A 25,973-nucleotide genomic window follows, 5' to 3' on the forward strand; every position below is an offset into this window, starting at 1 on the left:
TGTTGAAAATTCCAACGAAAGATGTCTTGGGGACGTCACAATGGCGGCACGAGCGGCCAGCATGCGTGACCCCAAAATGCCCGGCACGCGATGTTATCGGGGTATACAATATATCCAACAATAGTGTATCTCAAAGAGCATAAAATTGCCTACTTTTTCCCGCAAGATTTTCCAGATTGATTGTTCTGTTCAACTTTTATGATAAAAAAGGTGATTTAAAAAAAATTAATATCTTTAAAACTAAACCGTCAAACGTTTTGAAAAAATTTATGACAATAAAAAACGATAATATCTATTTGCTGTAAGAATTTTAAACCATTTTGATTACTAGTTTTTAAGCTAGTAATCAAAATGGTTTTCAAACGTATACAAAGTGAGAAATGTACTAGTCTTCGCAGCGGGACTGCAAATGTACTTTATAGTCTTCGACGCAAGAGTTCAAAATATATATACTATAGTCTTCGCGGCAAAACTGAAATGATTTAGTCTTCGACGCAAATTCAAATACGTCTTCGTTGAGTGCAAAGTACTAATCTACAAGGATACATTTAATTGTAATTTGCCAGACGTGCCCCGCTCAACATCTTTTTTCAAATTAAAAATTCTTTAATAATATTTAATTAAGGGCAATAAAAAAAAGTAACTTTAGAGATTACTTCGTAGTTTACTATGTGATGGGAATATCGGTGCGAGCGTCTTCCTTTAAGCGAAATATTCAATCTTTAGTTATTATTTTTATATTAAATTTTATTAACATAAATCGGGTATCAAAAAAAGGTCATCATTTAAGGAATTAGTAGGAAAAAAATTCATATTAAAATATGAATTTCCAATTCTAAAATTTTAGCTGCCAAAGTGCCCCGTCAAGCCAATTGTGTCCCGCTCTTTCCTACTATTTACCCTTACCTATTCGTTTCTAACAGCACTTTTTATATACTCACTATTTTATGTGTATTTAAAGGAGCCGTAACTTTTTTAACGTATCAAAATTTAAATCGTGTACTTAAAGATATATAGAAGTATGAAAAGGAACTAAAAAAGCCGAGTGATAGGCAAAAGAAAAGTGAAAAAAAAGGTAATGAGATAATAGTTTTAATTACATTAAGAAATAAATTAATAGTTGTATTATATTATATAACTTACCAAGCAAAAGTAGTTTAATATCTTTTGCTGCTTGAATGCCATCTTCTTTTAAATTTTTTTCGATTTGCTTGCTTCGAGCCAAAGCTGCTCGTTCTTCAGCTGACATTGCACAACCCATGTTTGTACAAACTAGTGTGTAGATATTTTGAGAAAAAATTTTGTTAAAATAACTTCTTTGTTATTAGTCAATTAATAATTAAATTGTTCTTCTCTAGTTATTTAATTAAAATAATTAATTGGAATCGATAGAATTACTAGCAAATTAAAAAAGTTATTAATTTTTAAATGGCAGCTGTTTACTATTTTTGCGGAGTTTTCTTAAGTATCCATCATTAGTAATTCTTTGTCACACGTCAACCTGAAAATGATAATTTAATATATAATAGTATCATTAAAAATTGATTAACCCTTGTCTGAAAAACAAATACTAAAACGGTTGTAATTAATTTTGCAAACCACTTTATGTCTAATAACCGGTTTTTGATTATAGCAAAACTTTTTTTGCATGTACAATTATTTGTAGTGAGAGTAGTAATTCTCCTACGTTGACTCGATCCCTTGGTGGATATTTAAAAATAGAATGATGTTGGCTCTATCGGTCTTCCCGAGGCAATTAGTGCGTGAGGAAGGTGAAAATCCCAAGGTTTTTTTATTCTATCTCCGACGTTTCAGTGGACTATGCCACCCTCATCAAGAAACTGTTTATTCATATTAATATGAAAATGAGATCTTGGTTACAATTTAAAACAATAGCAGTCGATCGCCGGTATATACAGTTGGATTTTGCGGGATATGTCTCGTCACCGCCGCTCAGCGAGGGGAGAGGAGATAGAAGTGTTGCTCTCTCAGCTGTTCGGTCTTGAATTCGTTCGTTTGTCGCTTTCATGCAGCTTATATAATGTGCAAGGAAATCGAGTGATTTGTTGACATTTTCTATACCGACGTTACAATTCTGACGTCAATCGCTTTTGTTTTGTTTTCGTTTTAATCGGTGTATTAGGTGTGTGTATACATCGCTGAGTTGCTGTGTATCTTCATTCTTATTAATGCTATTAGTTTGCAGGTGTATATGTATCATTTCGGAAATCAATCTTTTATTAAGATTGGGCTCTTTATCTTTTATGTCAAATTGTCAAAATTGAATGTGTTATTACAGTGTGTTTGGTGTTTGAAGATTACATTATTTTTTTATTTTCTGTGTTCTTTAGCGCGTATACAAAGATTTCTTTTCGTTTGGCCCACGTATGTAGCAGAGCAGTCGTTGCATTTTAATTTGCAAACAACATTATTCTCGAGATTTTTATCTTTTCTATCTTCGCTTTTCATAATAATGTTGCATATTTCTGTTGATTCTTGAAACAGTATCAATGTTGTTTCTTTTCAAACCATGACTAATCTGCTCGTAGAAGCCATTTACTTATGGAATACAAATGGTGTTTCGTTGATTGTTGTTGCTACTGTTTGTTTGTTGTCGTGGTTTTTCATTTGATTTTATTGTAAATAATTTTTTCTTTATATATTTTTTGTCGATGTTTTTATTGTAAAATTTTTTATTCGCTAGTTTTATCGCTCTGTCGACGAGAATGTACACCATGGCAATTTTCTGTGTGTTTGGATGTTAAGATAAATAGTTTAAAATTCTGCCTAAAAATGTTGGTTTTGTGTACCAGTCTGTTATATTTTTGTTTTCGTCTTTTATTCTCGGTATAGAAAATGTCAACAAACCGCTCAATTTCCTTGCACATATAAGCCGCGTGAAATCGACAAACGAACGAATTCAAGACCGAACAGCTAAGAGAGCAACACATCTTTCTCCTCTCCCCTCGCTGACCGGCGGTGACGTGACATATCCCGCAAAATCCAACTGTATATATCGGCGATCAACTACTATTTCTGCAAATGTATTCTTAACTACTCGTTATTGTTTTAAATTGTAACCAAGATCTCATTTTCATATTAATATGAATAGACATTTTCCTGATGAGGGTGGCATTGTCCACCAAAACGTCGGAGAAAAAATGAAAGAAAAACCTTAGGGTTGTTCTCCTTTAACACGCACAAATTGCCTCGGGAAGACCGATAGAGCCAACATTCTTTTTTTGCATGCCTTGAAATATTCTATTTTTAAAATCAAGTTGACTGTAACACATTCAATAAGGTATAAAATTAGCTACTTTCAGGTATCCCGCTCAAAATTTCAGGAAGATTAGTTAAGGATTCACGGTAGTAAGAGGCCAAAAAAGCCTGGAATCGTAAAATTTTTATTCACACCGTATTAAAAATTTTTACTCAAGTTCGTATGTAAGAACTTACGTAAAATCATATATCAGATGTTGTCAAAGATCTTGTGTAAGATCGTACATAATATCTTATTAGCGATTTTCGACCAAGAACGAAGATAAGATCTTACGGAAGATCTTATATAAGATCTTATGTTCATGATAAAAAAAAATTATTTTCATCAAATGTTCATTCAAGATCTTACGCAAGATAGTATACAAGACCTTGCTTAAGACATTACGTAATATCTTTCCCAATTTCTTACATAAGATCTTATGCAAGATCTTACCGCCATGATCAAAAGAAGTCTTTTTATTAATAATTAATTCAAGATCTTAAGTAAGTTCTTATCTAATATTTGATGCAACACTTAAAGAGATACTAAAAAGGGTCGTACTTTATAAGGACCGGATAAGAACGACAATATACTATCCAAAATAAAACTGCATGAGTATGGCATTCATTCTGTGACATTATTTGTAAGCATAAAATAAATCCTTATCAGACCAGATGATGACAACGACATGCTTTTAAAAAGGGTCGTACTCTATAAAGACCGAATAAGAACGACAATATACTATCTAAAATGAAAATGAAAAACTAGACAGCTCCTTCAAGCAACATTTTCAGGAACCAGACAACCATTGCTGTACGTTTTTGGAATTACTAAATCCAAAGTTTATTTTATTTAATCACGCCAGGCCAAGATCTATTTAACTCCATCATAAACTCAAAATATAGAATTAACGAAAAGAGTCGAATTTGTTCCTACTTTCGGAAAATTAAGCTGAAAGAGTTGTTGGACAACATATGTATATATCATTAGCCACTCTAACTGCCTGCTTCGTAAAGTTTTTTTTTGGTGTTTGAGTAGTAGCATAGCATCATAGAGAATGTAAACAAAACTGGCCTTGACCTCCCCTTCCACCCCCCGAGCCACTGGGAGGCCAAGGTCGACATTGTTCACTCTCCAAGGTGCCATTTGTATTTTGGAGAGAGCCCTCACTCTTCCTTTTTCAATTCGAAGTACATCTGATTTTTCGAGTCACTTCGGAGAGCATTCCTCACCCTTCTCTGTTTATCCAAAGTGCCCCGGGTTTTTCAAGGTACTTTGGAAAGCGATGGAGTGACTTACTTCTTTACTCGTCACTACGCAAAGTATCATGATTGTAACGGATACTTTGAAGTAAAAAAAAGTAGCGAGACTCAGGCTAAAACCTGTATTTCTTGGTCTACGAGGCAGGTATGCTACCGGTAAGCCACAACTACACTGTAAAAAGTATCCTCAAATGCTGGGTTCGTGCGCGCGCGCGTGTGTGTGTGTGTAAGTGTGTTTTTTATGTTGCGTCGGTTGAGCATGCTCTGCACAAGTACCCCTCCGACACCGGAACCCCACAGGTACCATTATTAAACAATACTTTCGTGGGGCCCGTTAATAAGCCTAGTTGGCCTCTTCTTTGATGATTGTCATTTCCATACGTCCTCCATCCACCGAAGTGATTAGGGGTTCAGGGTCAAACTCGTCTTCTTCTTTCTGCATCAACCCCGTCTTCTTGTTGCTATGCTCTTGATGCTATTACATCCAGCACATCGCCTTTTATTGCCATCTTTTAAGCTCTTCTTCCTTTTTTCTTCGCCGTGTCTAAGGCGCGCCTGAATACAATGCAGCCGCCGGAGCCAGCTACATGTTTACATCTTTTTTCCTTTTGACTATACTCTTTGCAGAGAAAACAGCTTGAATCTATTTGGCATTCAGCCATGCGATGATCAACTCCTCCACACTTAAAGCAGAAGTTCAACCTATCTGCTCCATTGCACTCATCCTTTCAGTGTCTGAATCCTAGGCACTTGTGACACCGCCCTATCTTCACACGCTTTCTGATCGTGCAACTTACAAGGCCCACGCGGATGTGCTCTATCTCTAGAAGCTCCTCGGTCTCTCTCTCTCTCTCTCTCTCTCTCTCTCTCTCTCTCTCTCTCTCTCTCTCTCTCTCTCTCTCTCGTCGAGTATCACTATGGCCATTCTATTGCCTCTCATGTTTGCAACAGCAGCATCTGGTCAGCAGTTATGGAGAGGGGAGCCAAGACAGCGTCGGACATGCCTGCTCTGAACATCAGGGCCCAGCGCCTCAAAATTTAATGTTTATAGGTACGCAGGTGAGCAGCGAGCTGTGGGAGCGAGCGTTTGGCGGTGTGACCATGCCTACTTACTTGCTTCGGGGGCGCGCTCTTTCTATAGCGCATACATACTTGTGCTGCTCGGGTTTCTTTTTCGGGACCTAAAAATACCGCTATATGCCGTCCAGCTGCACTGGCTACGTCAGACTCCAGTCGGTTGTCCTAGGACGTACAACGGTGCATGTAATTATTAATCATCTCGTTCTAACATTCTTGTGCGCATAACAAGTATTACGTTTAAGATCATTGCATTCGTTGCCATAAGCGCGTGTGTTTTACGTATATTTTTCCAAGTTATTCTGAAACCTCTATTCCATATTATATCACTGCATTCGCGTTTTCTTAATTAATACTAAAAGTCGTTCAATCTGTAAGACCTGTTGAAAACCAGGCTTACGTCTGTGTCGCATGCAAGGCTCAACGAACTGCTTAGACAATGTTTATTTGTAGCAATGTATTTGGATTACACTCATTTAAGTTTATAGTATACTACGTAACTTAATAAAATCAATCATTCCATTCACACAAGAAATTAGAGGCTCAGTTATTATTCCATCATCACATGCATTTCATAACCAACATATCATCTAAATGTAATAACATTTTATAAGAACATTTTATTAGAATAATATTTTCTCTACATCAGGAACTAGGATTCTCGGATAACCTTTGGGAGCCACGTAGTATGTTCGGAAATGAAATTTCGGTTAGTAGTTAGGTTGGTAGCCCTAGGCTAACCGACTGACCGACGTTCAGCGCGTGTAAACAATAGACGGTTAGGCGAGCTGATTTCCGCGATGGTGACTGATGAGCATGCCATGTGACTATGTGAGGTTTGAGGTTATGTACAACATTAACTACAAAATTTTCAACTCGTGGAATACGATGATCATTGGCTTCATAATCATCGAAAATTTCATCAAACATTTCATCTACATCACTTTGTTCATCACTATCAGAATCGGTCGATGATAGGATATCATCAAACACCTCAATTACGTTCATAATGTCTTGATAAATAGATCAACTTTATACTTTATTGCAATAACATTGACTTGCTCCGAATCCGAACAATCAGCTGTGCTAACCATCTACTGTTTACACGCGCTGAACGTCAGGCGGTTGGTAAGCGTAGGGCTACCAGCCTAACTACTAACCGAAATTTCATTTCCGAACATACTCACGGCCCGCGTAGTGCATATGTCAACGACCTTAGCCTTATTTTCTCGTGCTTATATTATTTTCTTGCTATTCACAACTATTTTATCCGATTATTATTTTCTTGTTCCGATAGCGCTTGTAATATTGTCATTTCTACGAGTTGGTGACCTCGTGTATTGATCTGTATCAATTCTGCGACATAATTCAAATATAAATAAAGTAAATAAAGGCTTAGTGCCCCTTGTATATTATCAAACATAAACAAATAGTGTTTATTGAATTTATCTCATCCCAAATTAAATAACTAAAATTATTGAGTGATTTTTCTACGATAATAAATACTATATTTTGCATAATTCAAATATAGTCACAACAATAGATTTTCATATTATACAAGTAGCAGTCCTTATTTATAGGATTTTAACATTATATGTCACAAGTAAATATTTGTATTATTAAAGCATAATATCGAAAACTTGCATGTTAGGTTTTAATAGGGTCACACTCCTGCCATTGTCTGGCATTCCGAGGGCTCTTTCTATTGCTGCTCTCACCTCTTCTTCTATAGCTCCCGAGTTCATATCTCTCATTTCCAGGGTTATCTTTCGTTCTTCCTTTTTGACCTGTCAAAGGCCCAGAACTGCTTTTTCCACTTTTGCAGTAAACGCTGTCCCGCCAGACCCTCTTCCCAGTTTTAGAAGGACGTCTCCACTTCTTGTTTGCTTGACTCCTAGCATTGTCGTTCCAGTGGTGTCGGGATTTACTTCCTTTCGGATTTTTCCCAGGACTTCCGCATACGTCTTGTTTTGCCCCACTTTAACTAGTAGCCCTTCAGACCGCTTGTTCTTGTTGGGTCTGATTTCTCCCGTTAGTCTGATGCATTTCGGGTGACTCTTGAAACGAAGTTCTCACGCTGTATCGTTGTTTTCTCACGTCGCTATCTCTTCCTGCTTTGCTTTCCTTCGCTCTTCTCTTCTGGGCTGCTAGTTGGACTACTTTTTGGCCTCTTGGCCCCTGCGTTTGAATGTACAGCATCTCTTATAAACTGACCTTGTGCGCGTCTTCTCGCTTTCTTCCGTACCTCGTGATAATATTATAATATTCGATGCTAAGTTCGTAACTTTCATCCTTATTATCTCCCACTTCGTGCATCTCCTTCAACTGAGTCACCAAAACTTTGAGTTTTTGGGCCCGTTTTGCGATGTCTTCTATGCTCCTTGGTGTGGACTGACAATCCCCGATTAGGTCATCTACTATCTTTTCCAGCTTCGTAATGTGCTCCTCTTCTTTCTTGTGTGCCTTTATTACTTTCTGCCTATATTGCCTGTATTCTGTCGTTTGCTGACGGCAAAGGAGAATAATAAGCCTCCTTATTATTCTCCTTTGCCGTCCCGATTTTATTCCAGGCTTCGAGTATTTTCTTCCTTATGCTTGAAGTAGCTGTATTCATGGCGCCAGTGCTTGCGTTTTCCAGACTAATGCTGTCGTCTGTTTGCTGGGTGGAGCACCCAGTTTCATTGACACATTTTGGGGTATCTAAAGTCCCCAAGTTTTTTCTCGTAGGTGTACGTATCATCTTCTTTATTTTATTAATTTTTATTGTCCTGATCCTCTCATCTACTTTCTACACGTATTTCTCTCCAAATCCTAGCCTCGCAGGCGTGTGTTCTAGCCTTGTGCTACAATGCAAGTCGTCCTCAAAAAGATCTAGCATGGTAGTGAGCCCCCCCTTTTGTCCATGGTAGGGCCTTGTCCAGGTGCCACCCGGCACCACCATAGCTATTAGGATTTTCGCTGGTTGATAGAGCAGTAAGATAAGGTAAGATAAACCGCCCCGGGTCCCTGTTCTTACTGGCAGCCTAGAGGTGTGTGTGCATGTGCGCGCGTGCGTGCGTGCGTGTAAGTGTGTGTGCGTGTGTGCGTGTGTGCATGTGTGCATGTGTATGTATGTATGTATATTTTTTTTTATGTGGCGTAAGCAGAGCAACCTATGCACAAGTGGCTCTTCGACACTGGATCCCCACAGATACTATCGTTAATTAATACTTTCGTGGGGCCCGTTAATCAGTCTAGTTGGCTTCTCCTTTGACGTTTATCATTTCTATACACTTGAAAGTCAATATTCTTATCTTATATTTGGCGCGCGTAGGATGAGGTAGAGCCGGGTTAAATTACCTTTTCACAGTATTTATCAAAATCGAGACGACGACTTTATTGCTTAAGCAAAAATAGAAGTGACTAGGTTGTTCGGCGGCCGAGCCAAGAATGTCGAAGGGGTGCGCGCTACTTGTTCGCCATGGTGTGGCGTCGGCCTGGTGACGCTCTCAGCTAGGTGACGGCCAGACTTGTCAAGAAAAGTTGGGCCTGGGCTGTAGCGTCTGCTTGCGCCGGTGCTGATGCTGCCCAGCGCTAACCGCCACAGCTACTCCTCCGCCAGTGCCGGACGTGGCTGCGCGCGGCGCGCGGCTGCTGGTCGTGCCTGCGCTGATGGCGTGGCTGCTGGTGGTGCCTGCGCGGCTGCTGGAAATGCCGGTGCTGCTGGAATGCCAGCTGCCTCCAGGTAGGCCAGCTTGAGCGACGACGTGGAGATGGTTTTGGCCACGCCGTTGATGTCAATGACATACGCCTGCTCGCTCAGCCGGTAAAGCACCCTGTGTGGCCCCGTATAGGGCGGTTGCAGCGTCGTTCGAACCGTGTCTACTCTTCTGAACACGTAAGCGCAGGTGCGCAAATCACCATGGAAAAATGGTGTTTGAGGTGAAAGGTGCCTGGCGCCTGGGACAGCGCAGAGCCTGTTCATCAAGGCTTGTAGTTCGCAGACAAAGGCAGTTGCGTTGTCGTCTGGATGATTCGCTGTAATAAAAAAGTCGCATGGGACGCGGAGCGTGGTGCCAAAGAGCATCTCAGCGGGCGATGCTTGCAGATCTTCCTTGAAAGTCGTCCTCAGGCTGAGCGAGACAGTTGGAAGAGCTTGCGGCAACGGCGTTGGGGCGCAACACATGAGTTTGGCTTTCAGCGTCCGATGCATCCTCTCTACGAGTCCATTGGCTTGCGCATAGTACGGTGTTGTATATACGCGGTCTGCGCCGAGAATGTTGGCGAGGGCGACGTAGAGACGAGCTTCGAACTGCGCCCCCTGGTCCGTCGTGATGGTAAGCGGCGTACCGAACGAGCTGATCCAATGATCTACAAAGGCTCGTACGACTGTTTCTGCCTGTTGATCAAGCAATGGGATTGCGTAAGGCCACCAGAAAAACCTGTCGACGATGGTGAGGCAGTACTGGTAACCCGAGCACGACGGGAGCTTGATGAGGTCCAGGTAGAGATGGTCGAAACGCGCATCCGGAGCTGCAAAGTCGCCTAGAGCTGCTCGGTTGTGCTTAGAATGTTGGCAGGAGACACAGGCGCGTGTCCAGCGGGCGATATCCTTGCGCATGCACGGCCAGAAGTACTTCTGTGTGATGGTCTTCATCGTTGTGTAGATGCCTGGATGCGAGAGGCCGTGCAGCACCTCAAAGACGGCCTTTCTGGGCTATTGTGGGACGTAGGGCCATATGGTGTTGCCGTCGACTGCGCAGTAGAGCGAGGAGCCTTCGATGTTGAGCGGCTGCAACTTGGGGTCGAGCAGGTGTGGCAGGTCTGCATCGTTGCGCTGGTCTTGAGCGAGAGTCGTGAGGTCCAAGCATGATGGCATCTTGATTGCCTCAACTCTGGAGAGGGCATCTGCAACGGTGATGTCAAAGCCTTTGACGTACGCAAGCGTGGCGGCTGCTGCGCTGCGAGTGACAATGGCTTGTGATCTCTCAGCAGCGTAAACGGGCGCCTCCCGAGAATGCTGCTGAAATGGTTGACCGAAGCGAAAGCGGCGAGAAGCTCTCTATCATAGGTGCTATATCGCCTCTCGGTATCCAAGAGCTTTCTTCGTGGCGATGAAGGCATCTAGGGCTTCTTTGGTCCAGATGAGAGGCGAGGGTTTCTTCCGCTACGGTAAGAATTTTAGCATGTCGTTAAGAGGCGCGAGCAAGTCTGCAGCTCCAGGAATACAGCGCCTGTAGTAATTTGCAAGGTCGAGAAAGCGCCGAAGTTGTGACGTATCTGCTGGTTGTGGGAACGCTTGTATGGCCTCGACTTTGCCTGCTGGTGGTTTGCAGCTGTCTGCGGAGATGACGTATCCGAGGCCTGGGCTGGATCGTCTACTTGCGCCGGCGCTGATGCTGCCCAGCGCTAACCGCCACATACATCTTCCATCCGCAAAGGTGATTAGGGGTTCAGGATCCAACTTGTCTTTTTCATTCTGCATTGTCTAGCCGTCTGCTTTCTGCAGCATTGTCCGGTCGTCTATTTCGTGCAGCATTGACCAGTCATTTTCTGGACAGACTCAACCTTGAGACCGTCGTTCCCCTGCATCGGATGAGGGAGTCTGGGCTCAACTCAGTTACCTACGTTCCTCTGCATCGGTCCGGGGTTTTTTTATCTACTACTAAGTGGCTTTCGTCTAGCAACAGTCTCACTTGACTGTTTCGCCTTGTCTTTCACTTGTGCGTGCGTGCGTGCGTGTATGCATGTGTATGAATAAATCTAGTGCTAACGTAGCGTGTATAACGGTAATGCTGATGGCGATAATCCCACGTCAGTCGTCAGTCAACCGTCGGGGTGCTAACATCTTAAAAAGTCTTCAATATACTTTAAAATTGATCTTTAAGCTGTTTGTTTTTTATTTCATTTGATCTATTGTTGACGCATATGTATGAACATCTGATTTTGAAGATTTTAACAAGATTTTATAATTGTCACGCTATTTTCTCAAGCAAATTGTTCCTTCAGCAAAATAATTGAGATTGGAAATTATTTTATAATTTTCGCCTACCTGATTCTTTTTTTGTTTAATTCAGCCAGGACAACTTCAGAAAAAGTAAGTTATATAAGAGGTTAAACAGTATATTCTACGCCGCGAATATCTTTAGCATATTGTTCCGTCATATTATTATAGAATCTCCAGAGCCGATCAAACCTTCTCATACTTACGTTGGAAATCCTGAATAAATACGCACTCACAGACATGCTGCTTGCTCGAGTCAAGTTCAAGTCGAGTATTTTGCTTTCTGCTGTTTGCGATGCCACAGCTGCTTGAAACCAACAAGTTATTTTAGATTTAAATTATTTTTAAATATGAAAATTATTCATATAGTATTTGAGTACTAGGGCAAAAACAACTGTCGGAGTTGTGAAAGTGCTTTAGGTTCTGCATGATAATGAAGTTTGGTCTCCAGTGGATTATTGGAGAAGGTAACAAAGAAATTTGGTATTATTGTTATGGATAAGTGTACTTTGCTTTATCAGTAGCGACCCTTGAAATATCATACAAAGACGATGCTCGTAGTATTGCTAGTGTACTGCCTGTGAGGATTTGTGTCTATAAGCTCTGAACGCCCACCAGAATGACTCAAGCACTAGCGTGCATCGCCGCAGTGACATAGATATGGCGAATGAATGCTGCAGACAGAGAATACAGGCATAGCAGCGTTCTAAGTCAGAAAACGTAGTAGGGCCCTTGTCTTACATCTATATATTGGACAGGCAACTGACCAATCGCTCCAGAACTGCATGCAGGTCTGTGACAACAGGAGCTAGATTCCCAGCATAATCGTCGATCACTCCAAGCTTAACTTTTAGTGTATTGAACTTTCACCGTTCAAGCGCGACGACGACCTTGTTGGTTGCAATGACGACTTCACCAGCTGATTCTTTTCGCACCAGAGCCTCCTCAACGGCATCTCATTTCTGTCAGTCTGGGCTCTTCTTCCATAAATTCATTCGCTTATTCCTCTGAAAGAATTTAAAAAAACTATACCTACAAGGTTTTCCTTCTTCCGTTACAGCAACTTTAATCTCAACCTAAGTAGCTGTGATGCTACCTCGATCATGGTCAACCTATGGTCAACCCATGGTCAACCCAAAAATGATTATACACGCGTGAAAGCTTGTGTCAAAAAGATCTCTAAGCCAAATTACTTTATTAGATTTACTTTATAATGTATAATTATATCTTACGCTATGAAAGCGCAAATTTTCGACCCAAAATACAATTTTTTAACCCAGGTAGAAATGTTAACGGGTTTCCAGCTAAAAAAAAGCATGACCTGTTAAAAATTAGCTTGAAATTAACTGTTACCTGCTAACAGAGCGACTTTTTTATCGGGTTACTAGCTAGAAAGCCACTTATTTTGCTGATATATAGAACATTAAATATTAGGTGAACGAAAGATTTTTAATGATTGATAAAGTTATCAGCTGTTATCATCGGCTTATTGAAAAAATGGGCATCTTTATTTAAAAAGGACTGCTAATATGCGTGTTATTATTAGTAGTTCTGCACACGCACGCGTGATAAGTATGGGCACCATCGTAGAGAATATCTCTCTGTCTTTTTCTAATTTTTATTGCTCTGAACGATGTATCCCATCGGTATGCTAGTTGTTCATGAAGAATTAGGAAGATAAAACATCAAAGACATTCTTTTTGAACGCATGTCGATGTACATAATCACAAAGCTTACGAAATAAAGTTTTGTATTTAGTACAGTTTCAGTCGACAATTTACAGTCAGTGTACGAGGGACCTGGGAGAAAAGCAGAAGTTTACGTCTAAAAGCAGATCACACAACGCATAGTCACAGATTTCATCTCGTTGCACACAAAAGAATAGAGAATAGCTGCAGATTTTTGTGGATTTCAGGTGGAAGTTAATTTTTGTACGCACTGTATCTGAGACAAAGGTATCAGCATCTTTATCCAACGGCATTTAGATCTGCACAGCAGTATAGAAGCAACAAGAGCACTCAGAAAAACAAGGCATGTAATCTCTAACGAGAACTGATTACTGCTGTTCATACATATTTTTCTTTCTGGCAGCACTTCTTGAATAGATACACTTATTATATTTGTAATACTTATTTATATTTGTAGCTCTGCACTAGGTATCCGCACTTTCAAGTCCTGGCAGAAACAGAAAACCGCAAGCAGCTGATCCGCAAGCGAGGTCGCGGTGAGCGGAGACAGCTTGAAAACACGTCAGAGGTGTGTACAACACAAAGAGGTCGTATATTTGAGGTGCAGACAAACACTGCTGCATTCTGTCGTTGTTGCCGTTCTGCACTTTCTTCTAAACAAGACATTTGACGATGAGCAAAGGCCGAGAGACCACTCCAAATATCAAAACACACATGGCAGTATCGCCATGCCGGCCGCCAGATCGATGCGCACAATGTATGCGCAGTCATCGAGCTTACCTCGCCAGAGCCACGGCCAGAGACAGTGATCAGCTGTTCGGCTACGCTTGGATGATAATAAATCTTCTACTGTTTTGTTTGAATTACGCAAAACTAAGACAACACATATAAAAATAGCATTCGAACGAAATTTGCAGCATGTGCACGCTTCAGCTACTGATTTTCGTTTAAATGCCATTTATTACTATGAATGAATTTACTACTACTACAAGGTATACTTTGTTCAAAAGCACTTTTGCCAAATGCGTGTATAATAAACTAACTAGATCTTTGGGTTTTCTGTATAAAAGTGTCATGACCGGATGTTGTGAAGCCAAGATAGACGTTTTGTGATTGGCTCATGTAGTGCGCATGCGTCTAAGTCAGGAAGTTTAAACGAGTTTTAGGTTAGGGTGCGCGAAGCACGCTGTTCAAATTCTAGTATAATAAAGTCACTAAAATTTATATATATGTTGAAATACATGGCAAGCGCTCAAATATCAATTTTTAAGTTTCTACGATGCAACACGTAATCTCAATTTTTTGAAGATTTTTATGATTAAAAGTTGCATATCTTAAAAGTGGTGCATTGTATAAACTTAAAACTTGATATACAAGCCCTTGTAATGTATTTCAATATATTTCTGTATTTTGATGAATTTACTACAACTAAATAATCTATTTTGTTTCAAAACACTTGCGCCAAAAGCGTATATTTAGAACAAAGCAGAGCATCCGGTTGCGGTTAAGTCACTAGACTACATAAATATGTTGAAATACATGGCAAGGGCTCATATATTAATTTTTAAGTTTATACGATGCATTACTCAGATATAAACTCAATTTTCAAAGATTTTTATTATTAAAAGTTGCATATTTTAAATGTGCTGCATCGTATTAACTTGAAAATTGACATGCAAACCCATGTGTTAGGGATAATTTTTAATTATTTCACGTGCTTTATTTTGAGTTTCGCCTGCCTGACACACTACCGGTGTCAAGGGAAAATCTGCATAAGTACGCATAATACGCATAAGTACATCTTAGTGATGCGTATAATTGCTCAACTTTCAACAGTTATGTTATGTTTTTCCTTGATGTATATACTGGTATGATTTCGGCATATTCAGAGCATATGGCCCGATAGCTTTTTCAATGCACAAATTAAAAATATGTGTTAAGGGTGCTGCAATATAATTACAAATTACCTTTAGGGTCTTAGCGGTTATTTTGCCCACTCCACATCCATTTTCTCATCACATCACTCCCTTTTTTATTTTCAATGTATTGATTATGTCTTACTTCATTTGCATTATTAAGAATAAATCGTTACCATCTTATTTTATGATTTCACTACTTTTTAAGTATACATTACACATCATCCTGTAAAATAACATTTAAAAAAACTCAATGCCAGATATGTTACGATTATAACAGGATAGCTATACTGATAGATTAATGTTTAATCATAAAAAAAAAGTTTTGTTTTCTTTAGTGATTTTTTCAAAAAACGGTCATAAAAACCTGCGATTGATAAAAGAGCATGTTTTTCATATTAGTAAAAATATGGGGGTATTAAGTGTATAAAAATGTACAATTATAATTCGCGACTTGAAGAGAACAAAAACGACAGAATAGTTTTTCATGTTTAAAATTAAGCCTTGAAGCTACTTAAAGTCAAAAAACTTGTTTGATTATATATATATTTTTTTCCATATATATATATATATATATATATATATATATATATATATATATATATATATATATATATATATATATATATATATATATATATATATATATATATATATATATAATTTTTATGGAAAAAATTAAACCTCCGTATTTTAAATACCATGGCATCCTTATAATCTCATAAAAATATTAATTTTCATGAAGCATTCTAAGCTTTAGTCAGCGGGTTGTAAGGTTTGGAAAAAAAAGTTTCAGTTATACAGGATACACAGGGTGAGAGATAAGTAATTTCAATTTTAATATCTTTTCAACTAATAGGTTTCATAAACCGCAATAAAAATTTAGGCGAAGTCATCGAAAGATCTTTTCTTAAAATTTCAACTTAATGAAAGTTTTTTTATTCCCATAACCATACAGCATAAAAATATATCAACATATATATGTTATAGAACACTCAATAGTATATTGTGCAACTAGGGACACAAGTGCTCAAAACATCACCCGAGTCTGAAAAAGCCACTTCCCCTTTGTTGCACACTGTACTTTTTATGATAAGTGCATGAATAGGCCTCTTATCATGCATATGAAAGGAATGGGAAATTCGAGGACTTTTCAAAGTAAAACAATTTAAAATAAAACCTTCTTCGAAAGGTAAAAGCTAGGCAAAAATAAATTGGTTTTATTTAATATTGATTTTTTATTTGATGATGATATAATTCATTAAAATAATTATTTATATAAGTGACAAACTATGGTAAAAAATATATGAAATCAAAGTTAAATGGAAATCACGTATAATTTCGAATGTATTTATTAAATTATTCTTTAATACGATTTATAATATCATTGTTTTCCTAACGTCATTGTTAATTTACTGGCGGTATTCTACACTACTCTGAATATATATATATATATATATATATATATATATATAATAATTAAACAAGTTTTTTGACGTTTTTTGAAGTTTTTAAGTAGCTTCAAGGCTTAGTTTTAAACGTGAAAAACTATTCTGTCGTTTTTGTTCTCTTCAAGTCGCGAACTATAATTGTACATTTTTATACACTTAAAAAGAAGTTTATACTTTGACGAACGTGGATGTTGGCGTTCCCCCTATTTTTACTAATATGAAAAACATGCTCTTTTATCAATCGCAGGTTTTTATGACCGTTTTTTGAAAAAATCACTAAAGAAATCTTTTAAAAATATCGAAAATTTTGAAAATTTTGATAATACTTATATAGCTTGCTTTGGTACTGTATATAGACACACACATCCATCAGATAGGCTGCAGAGTGAGAAAAAAAACTACTCCCTTGGGAGAAAAAATTTTTTTCCTCCAAAGGGAGTAGTTTTTTCCCGCTTCTAAGAAAAACTCGATTTTCCATTCATTTTACTTGCATGGAAAGTGGTCTTTTTCGTGCACGTATCATAAATCATAAAAGAGGCCTTTTGCCTCGCTTTTGAAAAATGCTTGATAAACTCGACTTTTGCTCTACTTTTTTGTTGGCGTAAAGAGCGTTTTCCATTCACGTTTTATGAAAAGTAATTTACGATTGGTCTCCTGGTTCTAAAATTATGACGGTACGGTATATATTGTAACGAGAATTTTTTCCGTCGACGAAGAGGGGTGTCACTCCTCATCACGCTGCTCTCACATTTAGCGCTAACGTTCGTGCGGCACATGCGGTTAGGCGTTTGACTGACACGCCGAAGATCCGGGTTTGATCCTACCTCAGGTTACTTTTATTTTATTTTCAATTAATTCTTTCGTGTGCCACACAGTGTTCACTGTGTTGTACTGTGCCATACTGTGCTCTAGTGTGCCGTAAAAGTACCACAAAATTTTCAATTTTCCCTTGCTTTGCTATTGTGTGTCATAGTATGCCAAAATGTGCAATACTGTTTCACATTGATATGCTGTACCAATCGATCTAGCAATCGTTCGAATTTTTTGATTGTCAGTGCAAGCACTGACCCTTGTGGGACCCCTCCTATTACTTTGTAGGTTATTGTGCCGTTCTCTGTGTCATACAATAGGGTTCTGTCTTTTAGGTAGTCGGACATAATCCTTCTTATACATGCGGGCACTTTTTTCCGTAGTGCTTCGTGTATCTTGCCTCAGCTGGTTGAGTTAAACGCGTTTCTAACATCCAGTGTAACAATAGCACAGTACTTCTTGACTTCTCCTTTTCATCTCTTTCGTTCCATTGCAGTTCTAGCAGTGTCGACTACTGAGCTTACATCGTCAAGAGTAGAACGTTTTTTCCTGAACCCGTATTGATATTCTGCTAGTCCACTTGATTTATTCATAACTTGGTCTATCCTAACGCCGATTATGCGCTCTAAAGTCTTGCCCGGAGTGTCCAGCATGCAAAGTGGTCTGTATGAGGCAGATTCTGCAGGTGACTTATCTCCTTTTGTTAGAAGTACCAGGCGTTGCTTCTTTCAGTTCTTAAGAAACGACCCTTTTTCGAGACGTGAATTGTACGGTTCACAAAGACATCGGGGCGTGCCTGGATAGCTTATTTCAATGCAATATTGGGTATGCCATCCAAGCCTGGAGCCTTATTGTTCCTATCCCTTTTGCATGCACCTAGTAGCACAAAGCATAGCAATTGTATAAATAACCCCGTAAATAATGAGAAGCTATTAGCAATCGTATCAACAACATCCAAGCGCACAGATTTTCAAAATACGAAAAAGGATCAAATAATCTAGTTTGGTATAATTTAATTCGCATCTATTATACATTGCATAGTTAAGATAAATTCAGAAAAAGATTCAACATTCTTGGCCGTTTAGCATACAAAAGTTTTAAGGTTAGGAAATATAAGGATTTGAACTTATTAGTTTGGTAAATGATGCAAACATGGGCTTTCAGTACTTTGAGATAAGAATATCTTAATATTCTGACTTGCTTTAGCGATACTACGACCGAATCTTTATTCAGCGCAAAATATTACTAAAGAATGCACCTTCAGATCTAAATCAACTTTTAGGAATCCCAATTTTGTAAGCTTGTAAATCGTTTAGTAGTGGTTATGGTTTTCGTTAAACTTGTTATTATAATAATAACACCGGCACACAAAATAAAAAAAGTTGTCTGCGCGAGAAATCAGACCTATCTATCTTTATGTTTTTCGGGTCGCTGAATTCGAATATAAGATCAGTTAGGCCCCATCACGTCAGGGTCAAGGTCAGTTGGAGGTCAAATTAAGAAGAAAAGGTTTAAAAAAATTAAAATGCCATACATTTATGTTGTTTTGGTCGCTGAATCTGAATCTGGGGTCAGTTTTACCCGATCACGTCAGGTTCAAGGTCAGTTCAAGGTTAAACTGAGAAGAAACAGTTTAAATCGATTAAAATGTCATATCAAAACTTTCCAAAAATGGAAAAAGATACCGAAAAATTGTAAAAAAATCTTATTTAATCACATATCTTCCTTGTGTACAGAGAAAACAGAGAAAGTGTTATCTGAAATGTTTAAGTTGATTTACAGTGAATGCTTTGGTATTGAAGTAGCCAATCAAAATGTAAACTGGGTGCCCCAAAATTTTGCAGTAGATGTTATACGATGGTAACACGCTGGGAAAGAGATAAAACAGAAAGAAAATTGAAATTTACAAAACCAATGATATGGTCTTCTCCAACGTGTCAAAATGACTGCTATTTTTGTATGACTAATACCAAAGGTTTTAACACGGCTACTAAATCTAAAATTGTATACGCAGACGTTTCTTCAGTAGTGAAACCTGTGAGAATAGAAGTCAGGGATAAAACTGTTAGTACCGAACCCATGGATGTGGACCGCTCAGGCGAAGTAGAAGAAATGCAAGTTGATGAGTCCTGTGACGAAGAAGGTTCTAAGGTTAAGAAGAATCTGACGAAGAATCCTCAAACGAAGAATACCTGCCAGCTAGTACAAGAAAAGCTCCAGAAACCTTTAACCAAGAAGAGTTAAGTGATCTTATTCGAAATTTAGGATTACCTAAAGATGGAGGAGAATATCTAGCGTCAGTTCTTAAAACAAAAATCTGTTAGCAAAAGGAACAACGGCCTCTTTTTATCGAGATAGAGAAAAAGAATTTAGGAATTTTTTTACGGACGATGAAGAGAATTCGTTGGTATATTGTATAGATGTTAAAGGTTTAGTCGATGCAATAAAACCGAATACGTATAAAGACGAGGAATGGAGACTTTTTATTGATTCGTCAAAACGAATTCTGAAGGCTGTTCGGCTTCATAACGGAAACAGGTTTGCATCCATTCCCATAGCTCATTCGACTAAGCTGAAAGAAACTTATGAAAATTTAGAAATTGTATTGGAAAAAATAAAGTACTTGGAACATCAATGGAAAATTTGTGGTGATCTTAAAATTGCAACCATGATCTTAGGACAACAATCAGGTTATACTAAATTCCCTGCTTCTTGTGTTTATGGGATAGTAGAGACAGGGTAAATCACTACGTTAAGAAAGTATGGCCAACTAGAACACATTTTGAACCAGGATCGAGGAACATTATACGTACGCCATTGATTGACCCATCAAACTATCTGCTACCACCACTTCATATCAAACTTGGCCTCATGAAGCAGTTCGTCAAAGCTCTGGATAAAGATGGCGATTATTTCCAGTATTTGGGAGAAAAGTTTCCCGCAATAAGTGAAGCTAAATTAAAAGAAGGTATTTTTGATGGTCTTCAAATTCGTACTCTATTTGAAGACGAAAAATTTATCACAAAAATAAACGACACAGAAAAAGCTGCATGGCAAAGTTTTAAAACTGTTCGTGAGAACTTTTTAGGAAATAAAAAGAGTGAGAACTATCAGGAACTAGTTGAACAAATGTTGGAGAATTTCAAAAATTTGGGTTGCTTGATGAGTTATAAAATGCATTTCTTACATTCCCATCTTGATTACTTCCCTCTTAATCTAGGAGATGTCAGTGAAGAACAGGGAGAACGATTTCATCAAGATATAAGTGTAATGGAGAATCGATACCAAGGAAGATGGAATGTCAACATGATGGCAGATTTTTGCTGGACACTGAAGAGAGACATTAAAACAAATAACAAAAAGAGAAAAAGAAACCCATTGCATAGGTCATTTGAAGTAAAAAGAGTTCGTTACAAGAGAAAAAAGGAGTAAAGAAAGACATCGAGAGTTACTAAGCTAGTGGAAAAAAAGCAAAATAAGAAAAAAAAATAATCGAAAGAAACTTTTCTCTGTACATAAGGAAGATATTATGTGATTAAATAAGATTTTTTACAATTTTTCGGTATCTTTTTCCATTTTTGGAAAGTTTTGATATGACATTTTAATCGGTTTAAACTGTTTCTTCTCAGTTTGACCTTGAACTGACCTTGACCCTGACGTGATGGGGCCAAACTGATTCCGGATTTGGATTCAGCGACCAAAAAAACATAAATATATGGCATTTTAATTTTTTTAAACCTTTTCTTCTTAATTTGACCTCCAACTGACCTTGACCCTGACGTGATGGGGCCTAACTGATCTTATATTCGAATTCAGCGACCCGAAAAACATAAAGATAGATAGGTCTGATTTCTCGCGCAGACAACTTTTTTTATTTTGTTTGCCGGTGTAATCGAAGATTAAGATTATTATTATTTATTTATAGTCATATATCACAGGACAAAATTTTATCAAACATTAGCTTTTGCAAATTATTTATGTTGACACAGTGAGCTAATGATTGAAAATTATTGGTTGTGGTCCTCATAAGTTTATAATGTTACAGATCACTGATTTATAATGTTCCTAATGTTGTAGATCACTTAGATTCAAGCTTTGCATGACCATTATATGAGCCTTGTAATTTCAGATTCTTAGGTAATCAAATTTCAGCTTTTTCTTTCAGTATGCGAGTAAGATGGTTATATTGCATTTAGCTTTAGTTTAACTTGTGTGTCTGGAATGGTTAAAAGGTTATAGAGTATTTAAATTTGAGCTAGTCTGTGTAAAAGTGTTTGGAGGTTATACGATACTTAGCACCTGGAATCAGAGGTTATAAAGCAAATGAAATAACAAAAGCAGTGACTTAATAATTTTAGATCAAACTGTGTCTGTCTATTTAAATGATTTTTATGTCGTGGGTTATTTATATTACGCTTGGCCTGTCTGTGTGAAAAAGTTTCAATAAACGGATTCAGTTATTTTGGCTTGTTTGTGCAAAATAATTTAGTAATTATGAAATACTTAGATTTAAAGTTTTCTTGTGTGTATAAACATCTCAGGTCTGTCTAAAAATGCTTCTTAGCACTTTTAGGTTAGAATCATTTAATATTTTGTCTTGCTTTAGCAATTCTACGAACAGATTTGGATTGAGAGCAAATTATTACTTAAGAATGCACTACCAGATTTTAAACCAACCAGTTAGACTCATAACTCTGTAAGCCTGTATAGATCATCCGTTGGGGGTTATGTTTTTTGTTAAGTTTACAATCATTAAAATAATCATTATTAATTATAGTCATAGATCACAGAATATCAATTTATCAAACATCAGCTTTTGCAAATTATTAAACTTGACACAAAGAGCTAGTCTGTTAAAAGTTGGGTTCTTCAACTTGGGTTAGTTAGGATGTGTTTTAAGGGTCTAGGGTATTATATATGAATGAACTAAGAAGTCAGCATTTTTACTAAAAATAATCAATCTTGTAAAGCTTAAATTGAGATTTCTTCAAAACTCAGAAAAATACCTTCGTTTCTTGTAGAATTTGAAGGTTATAAAAATAGATTTGAGAATTATCTCTATTTTTCCTCTAATCTACATCTACTCAGCTATAAGTCACGGGGTCTAAGTAGTTTATAGCTCTATAACTGTAGAATAATTTCTTACGCTTAGACAATAAAAGCTACAGAGCGCACTATCTCAACCATCATCGGCGACCCCATGCACCTGGACAGCACGAATAACTGATTTAAACATTTTTGTAGTAAGAAGTACGTTACGCATTACCCGGATTTCGTTGTCGGCCATTCTTAACACCGCATACATGGCCGATATTAACACGTTAATATAAACATCTACTGGACACCTAGCTACCATGCATAAACGGCAACCACGGAACGATATTCGCATATATGCACGAAAAGTTATAAAATGCACTTTTGGTGCCCACAACATAGAAAAAGTTTATGCAACAGCAGTGCAGCAGCTGTTTAAAAACACAACCTCGAATTCCAGTAGACAATGTAAATACATCATTTTTTACACTCTACTTTTAACCGATATTGCGTCTGTATTTGAACCTTGTTTCACACGAATCCCACACAGTATGGAATATTTAGAAAAAATATTTTATGAAATATTATACTGTTATATTTCTGTAATATATGTAAAATATTTTATTGAATATTTTACGAATTGATTATTACATATTAATTTGTAATATTACACATGAAATATTTCTGTAATATAACTAAATTATTACACATGCCAAACGCGAAATCATTTTTTTCAAATTTTCTTGTAATATTTCATAAAATATTTCAAAATAATATAAATCAATTATTCCATAAAATATTTTATGAAACATTTCTGTAACGTTACAACAATATTGCGCGTGAGATTTGTCGACTATTTCCAAGCTATCTTGTAGAAATATTTTTTAAACATTCCATGAAATATTCTGTAACGTTGCAGTAATATTATCCGAAAAATTTGTTTACTACTTTTTCAGCCTTCTTGTAATATTTTTGAAATATTTCAGAAATGTTATGTAATATATATTACAAAATCATTTTTGTCAATAGAATATTATAAAAATATTCCTAAAATATTTTAAGTAAATTTTGGATGAAACATGTCAAAAATATTCAAAAAATATTTCGTGTACATACACCAAGATAAATCCTGTACTAAGATGTATGAAATTTCAAGCAAATATTATTAGTGAACAAAGTAATTTCGCAGATCTATGTACTCATACTATATGAACTACTATATGAACAGCTGCAGAGCGGGCGAGGGTAACAATTTCAAAAAATAAATATTTGAAAGGCAAAAATTACGAATCGAATTATAACGAAAGGTAAAATTTTAAGTCCCAGAATATTGGAATATTGGATACAAGTTATAATTTTGAAAACCTAGATTTGGAAATTCCTAAAAATATCGCTTTTGAAATATTTTAACTACAAATATTACCTTTCGCAATATTTCAATTCAACATTTATGTTTTATAAATTTTTTCATTTTAAAATCTCTGTTTATAAATTTTGAATTTCTAAACTTTACCCTTTCTCATTTTTATTTTTCAAAATTTTTACCCTTACCCCTGGAGAGCGCATTTTTACTAATATACACAGAGCAGGCTTTTAATAGTTAAATTTTGTTAGGCAGCGGTTGGCAAACGCCGTGGGCCAACCGTTGGTAAATGGGCCATCATGGTTGGTTAATTGCAACAGCAGTATCTAAGCACCAGTGCTGGAGAGGGGAGCTGAGAATACATCATACACGCCTGCTCCGAAAATCCGGGCCAGGCGCCTCGTATTTTAAATTTTATAGCTACGTAGGTGAGCAGCGAGCTTCGTGAACGAGCGCTCGGCGATGTGGTCACGTCCACTTTCTCGCTTCGGATTCTCTCTCTCTCTCTCTCTCTCTCTCTCTCTCTCTCTCTCTCTCTCTCTAGCGCACGCAGACTTGTGCCGTTCGGCTTTCTTCGGGCGCGCTTGCGCGCAATTAAACTCAGTAACAACGTTGCGTATATGCAAACGCGTTACTGAGTTTACCTGCGCGAGCGCGTTTCCGCTGTAGCTTGCTTGCGACGCGAGCCGCCGCAACAAGTATATATCCGACACTCAAGCTATTGACACTACTATATTTCGAGTCCGTAGCCACTACGTGTTTCACACGTATCGATGTATGTTCCCTTTTCCTGAAGTGCGAGGAAGTCAGCGACAAGCAGTTCAGGAAGCAAAGTGTATAAAGTGCACCTTTTAATTATTTTATACTAATTAGTGCACCCGGGTATATCCCTAGTGGATTGATCCGGGGAGTTTCTCCGATCTCGGAGAAACTCAGCACAATAATCAACCAAACTAATCTGCCTCCTAAAGGATATAAAAGTACCGCTATATGCCGCCCGAGTGGGCTGGCTACGTCAAGCCCCACTCGGTTATCCCAGGACGCACCGCGATTCGTATTACTAACTATATCACACTAATCAACTTGTATAATGTAACAAATAGTACACATCAGCCTCGTGCATGTAACTCACTTATATATGTATTTTCTTCTCTAGCTAGTGTAAAATCAACATTGTGTTATTTCGTAGACCATATTCGCGTTTCGTTTCAATTCATTAATAATCCTGATGTAAAGTCGTATAAGACCTGTTTGAATACCAGGCATACGCTTTTGTCGCAGGCAACAACTATTATTGAATTATAAATGAAATTCTTTTCGCGCAATACGCTTTGTAAGTTTAACCTTCATCTCACAAACATACTAACATCATCGTAATTCTCTCAGATTAATAACTAGGAATGCCAGTTCATGTCAAGGAGGGCACAACATATATAAGCACTGCTTATCTCTATCTCTTTGTACTCGCGCCTTTCGGGTCACCTCTCACCAAGAGCAAATGCGTGACCGATCGGTATTTGAGTAGAATAAGTTTATTTGTAAATCTTGTCCGTTAGCGGACTAATAGTTTCGGCGTAAGTTTCGCAAATTGCTACTCTATTTGTTCAATTCAATAAAGTAAATAAAGGCTTCATGCCACTACATATTGTTAACATAAAATAAAGGAATCAAAATTTCAATCTCCCCCTATCCTATTATCCTGCTCTGTACCGCAACTCACCGAATTATTTATTCAAATTCTAAAATAAAATTTATGATACAATCAATGTAATATTTTGCCTAGTTTTTTAAATACATAGTAATCTACAAATTTCGAGACACATGCAGCCACCAATTCGATATTCTCCTTGGTTCATTCATTACATTAATGAAATATTAGAAAGGCAAAATAAATAAACTTACATAATTTTCTACCAGGGTTGTATACACAGAAATTACAATGTTACATAGTATAATTTGATACTTAAAAATTGTATGAAGTACACTCTAATCCTAAATTTGAAAATCGGGAAGTGAAAAGATTAAAACCTACATTTTAAACTTTATAAGTATTTAAAAGTAAATGGTATCCTCACAGAGAATTAATTAATGGATTTTAATCTTTATGCAAATCAATTCTACAGATTTACA

The 25,973-nt window shown here is 37.4% G+C and overlaps 1 protein-coding gene and 1 long non-coding RNA gene across 7 annotated transcripts in view; one reads left to right on the forward strand and one right to left on the reverse strand.

The window, feature by feature from the left end:
- The window catches only part of Gnao (guanine nucleotide-binding protein G(o) subunit alpha), a 376,676-nt gene that overhangs the window by 265,261 nt on the left and 85,442 nt on the right, over positions 1-25,973 (reverse strand). For 4 of the 6 annotated variants that reach the window (XM_032601865.1, XM_032601868.1, NM_001142382.1 and 1 more), the window contains 1 exon segment: positions 1,144-1,501. In XM_032601865.1, the coding sequence (XP_032457756.1) occupies positions 1,144-1,261 (118 nt within the window). In that variant the 5' untranslated portion in view covers positions 1,262-1,501. 6 annotated transcript variants of the gene reach the window in all.
- On the forward strand, positions 24,475-25,506 carry LOC116416885. The gene is made up of 2 exons (XR_004227193.1): positions 24,475-24,678; positions 25,230-25,506. It is a non-coding gene; the product is annotated as an uncharacterized LOC116416885 (long non-coding RNA).

Source organism: Nasonia vitripennis (genome assembly GCF_009193385.2).
Source record: "Nasonia vitripennis strain AsymCx chromosome 3 unlocalized genomic scaffold, Nvit_psr_1.1 chr3_random0011, whole genome shotgun sequence".
NCBI classification, from domain to species: domain Eukaryota; kingdom Metazoa; phylum Arthropoda; class Insecta; order Hymenoptera; family Pteromalidae; genus Nasonia; species Nasonia vitripennis.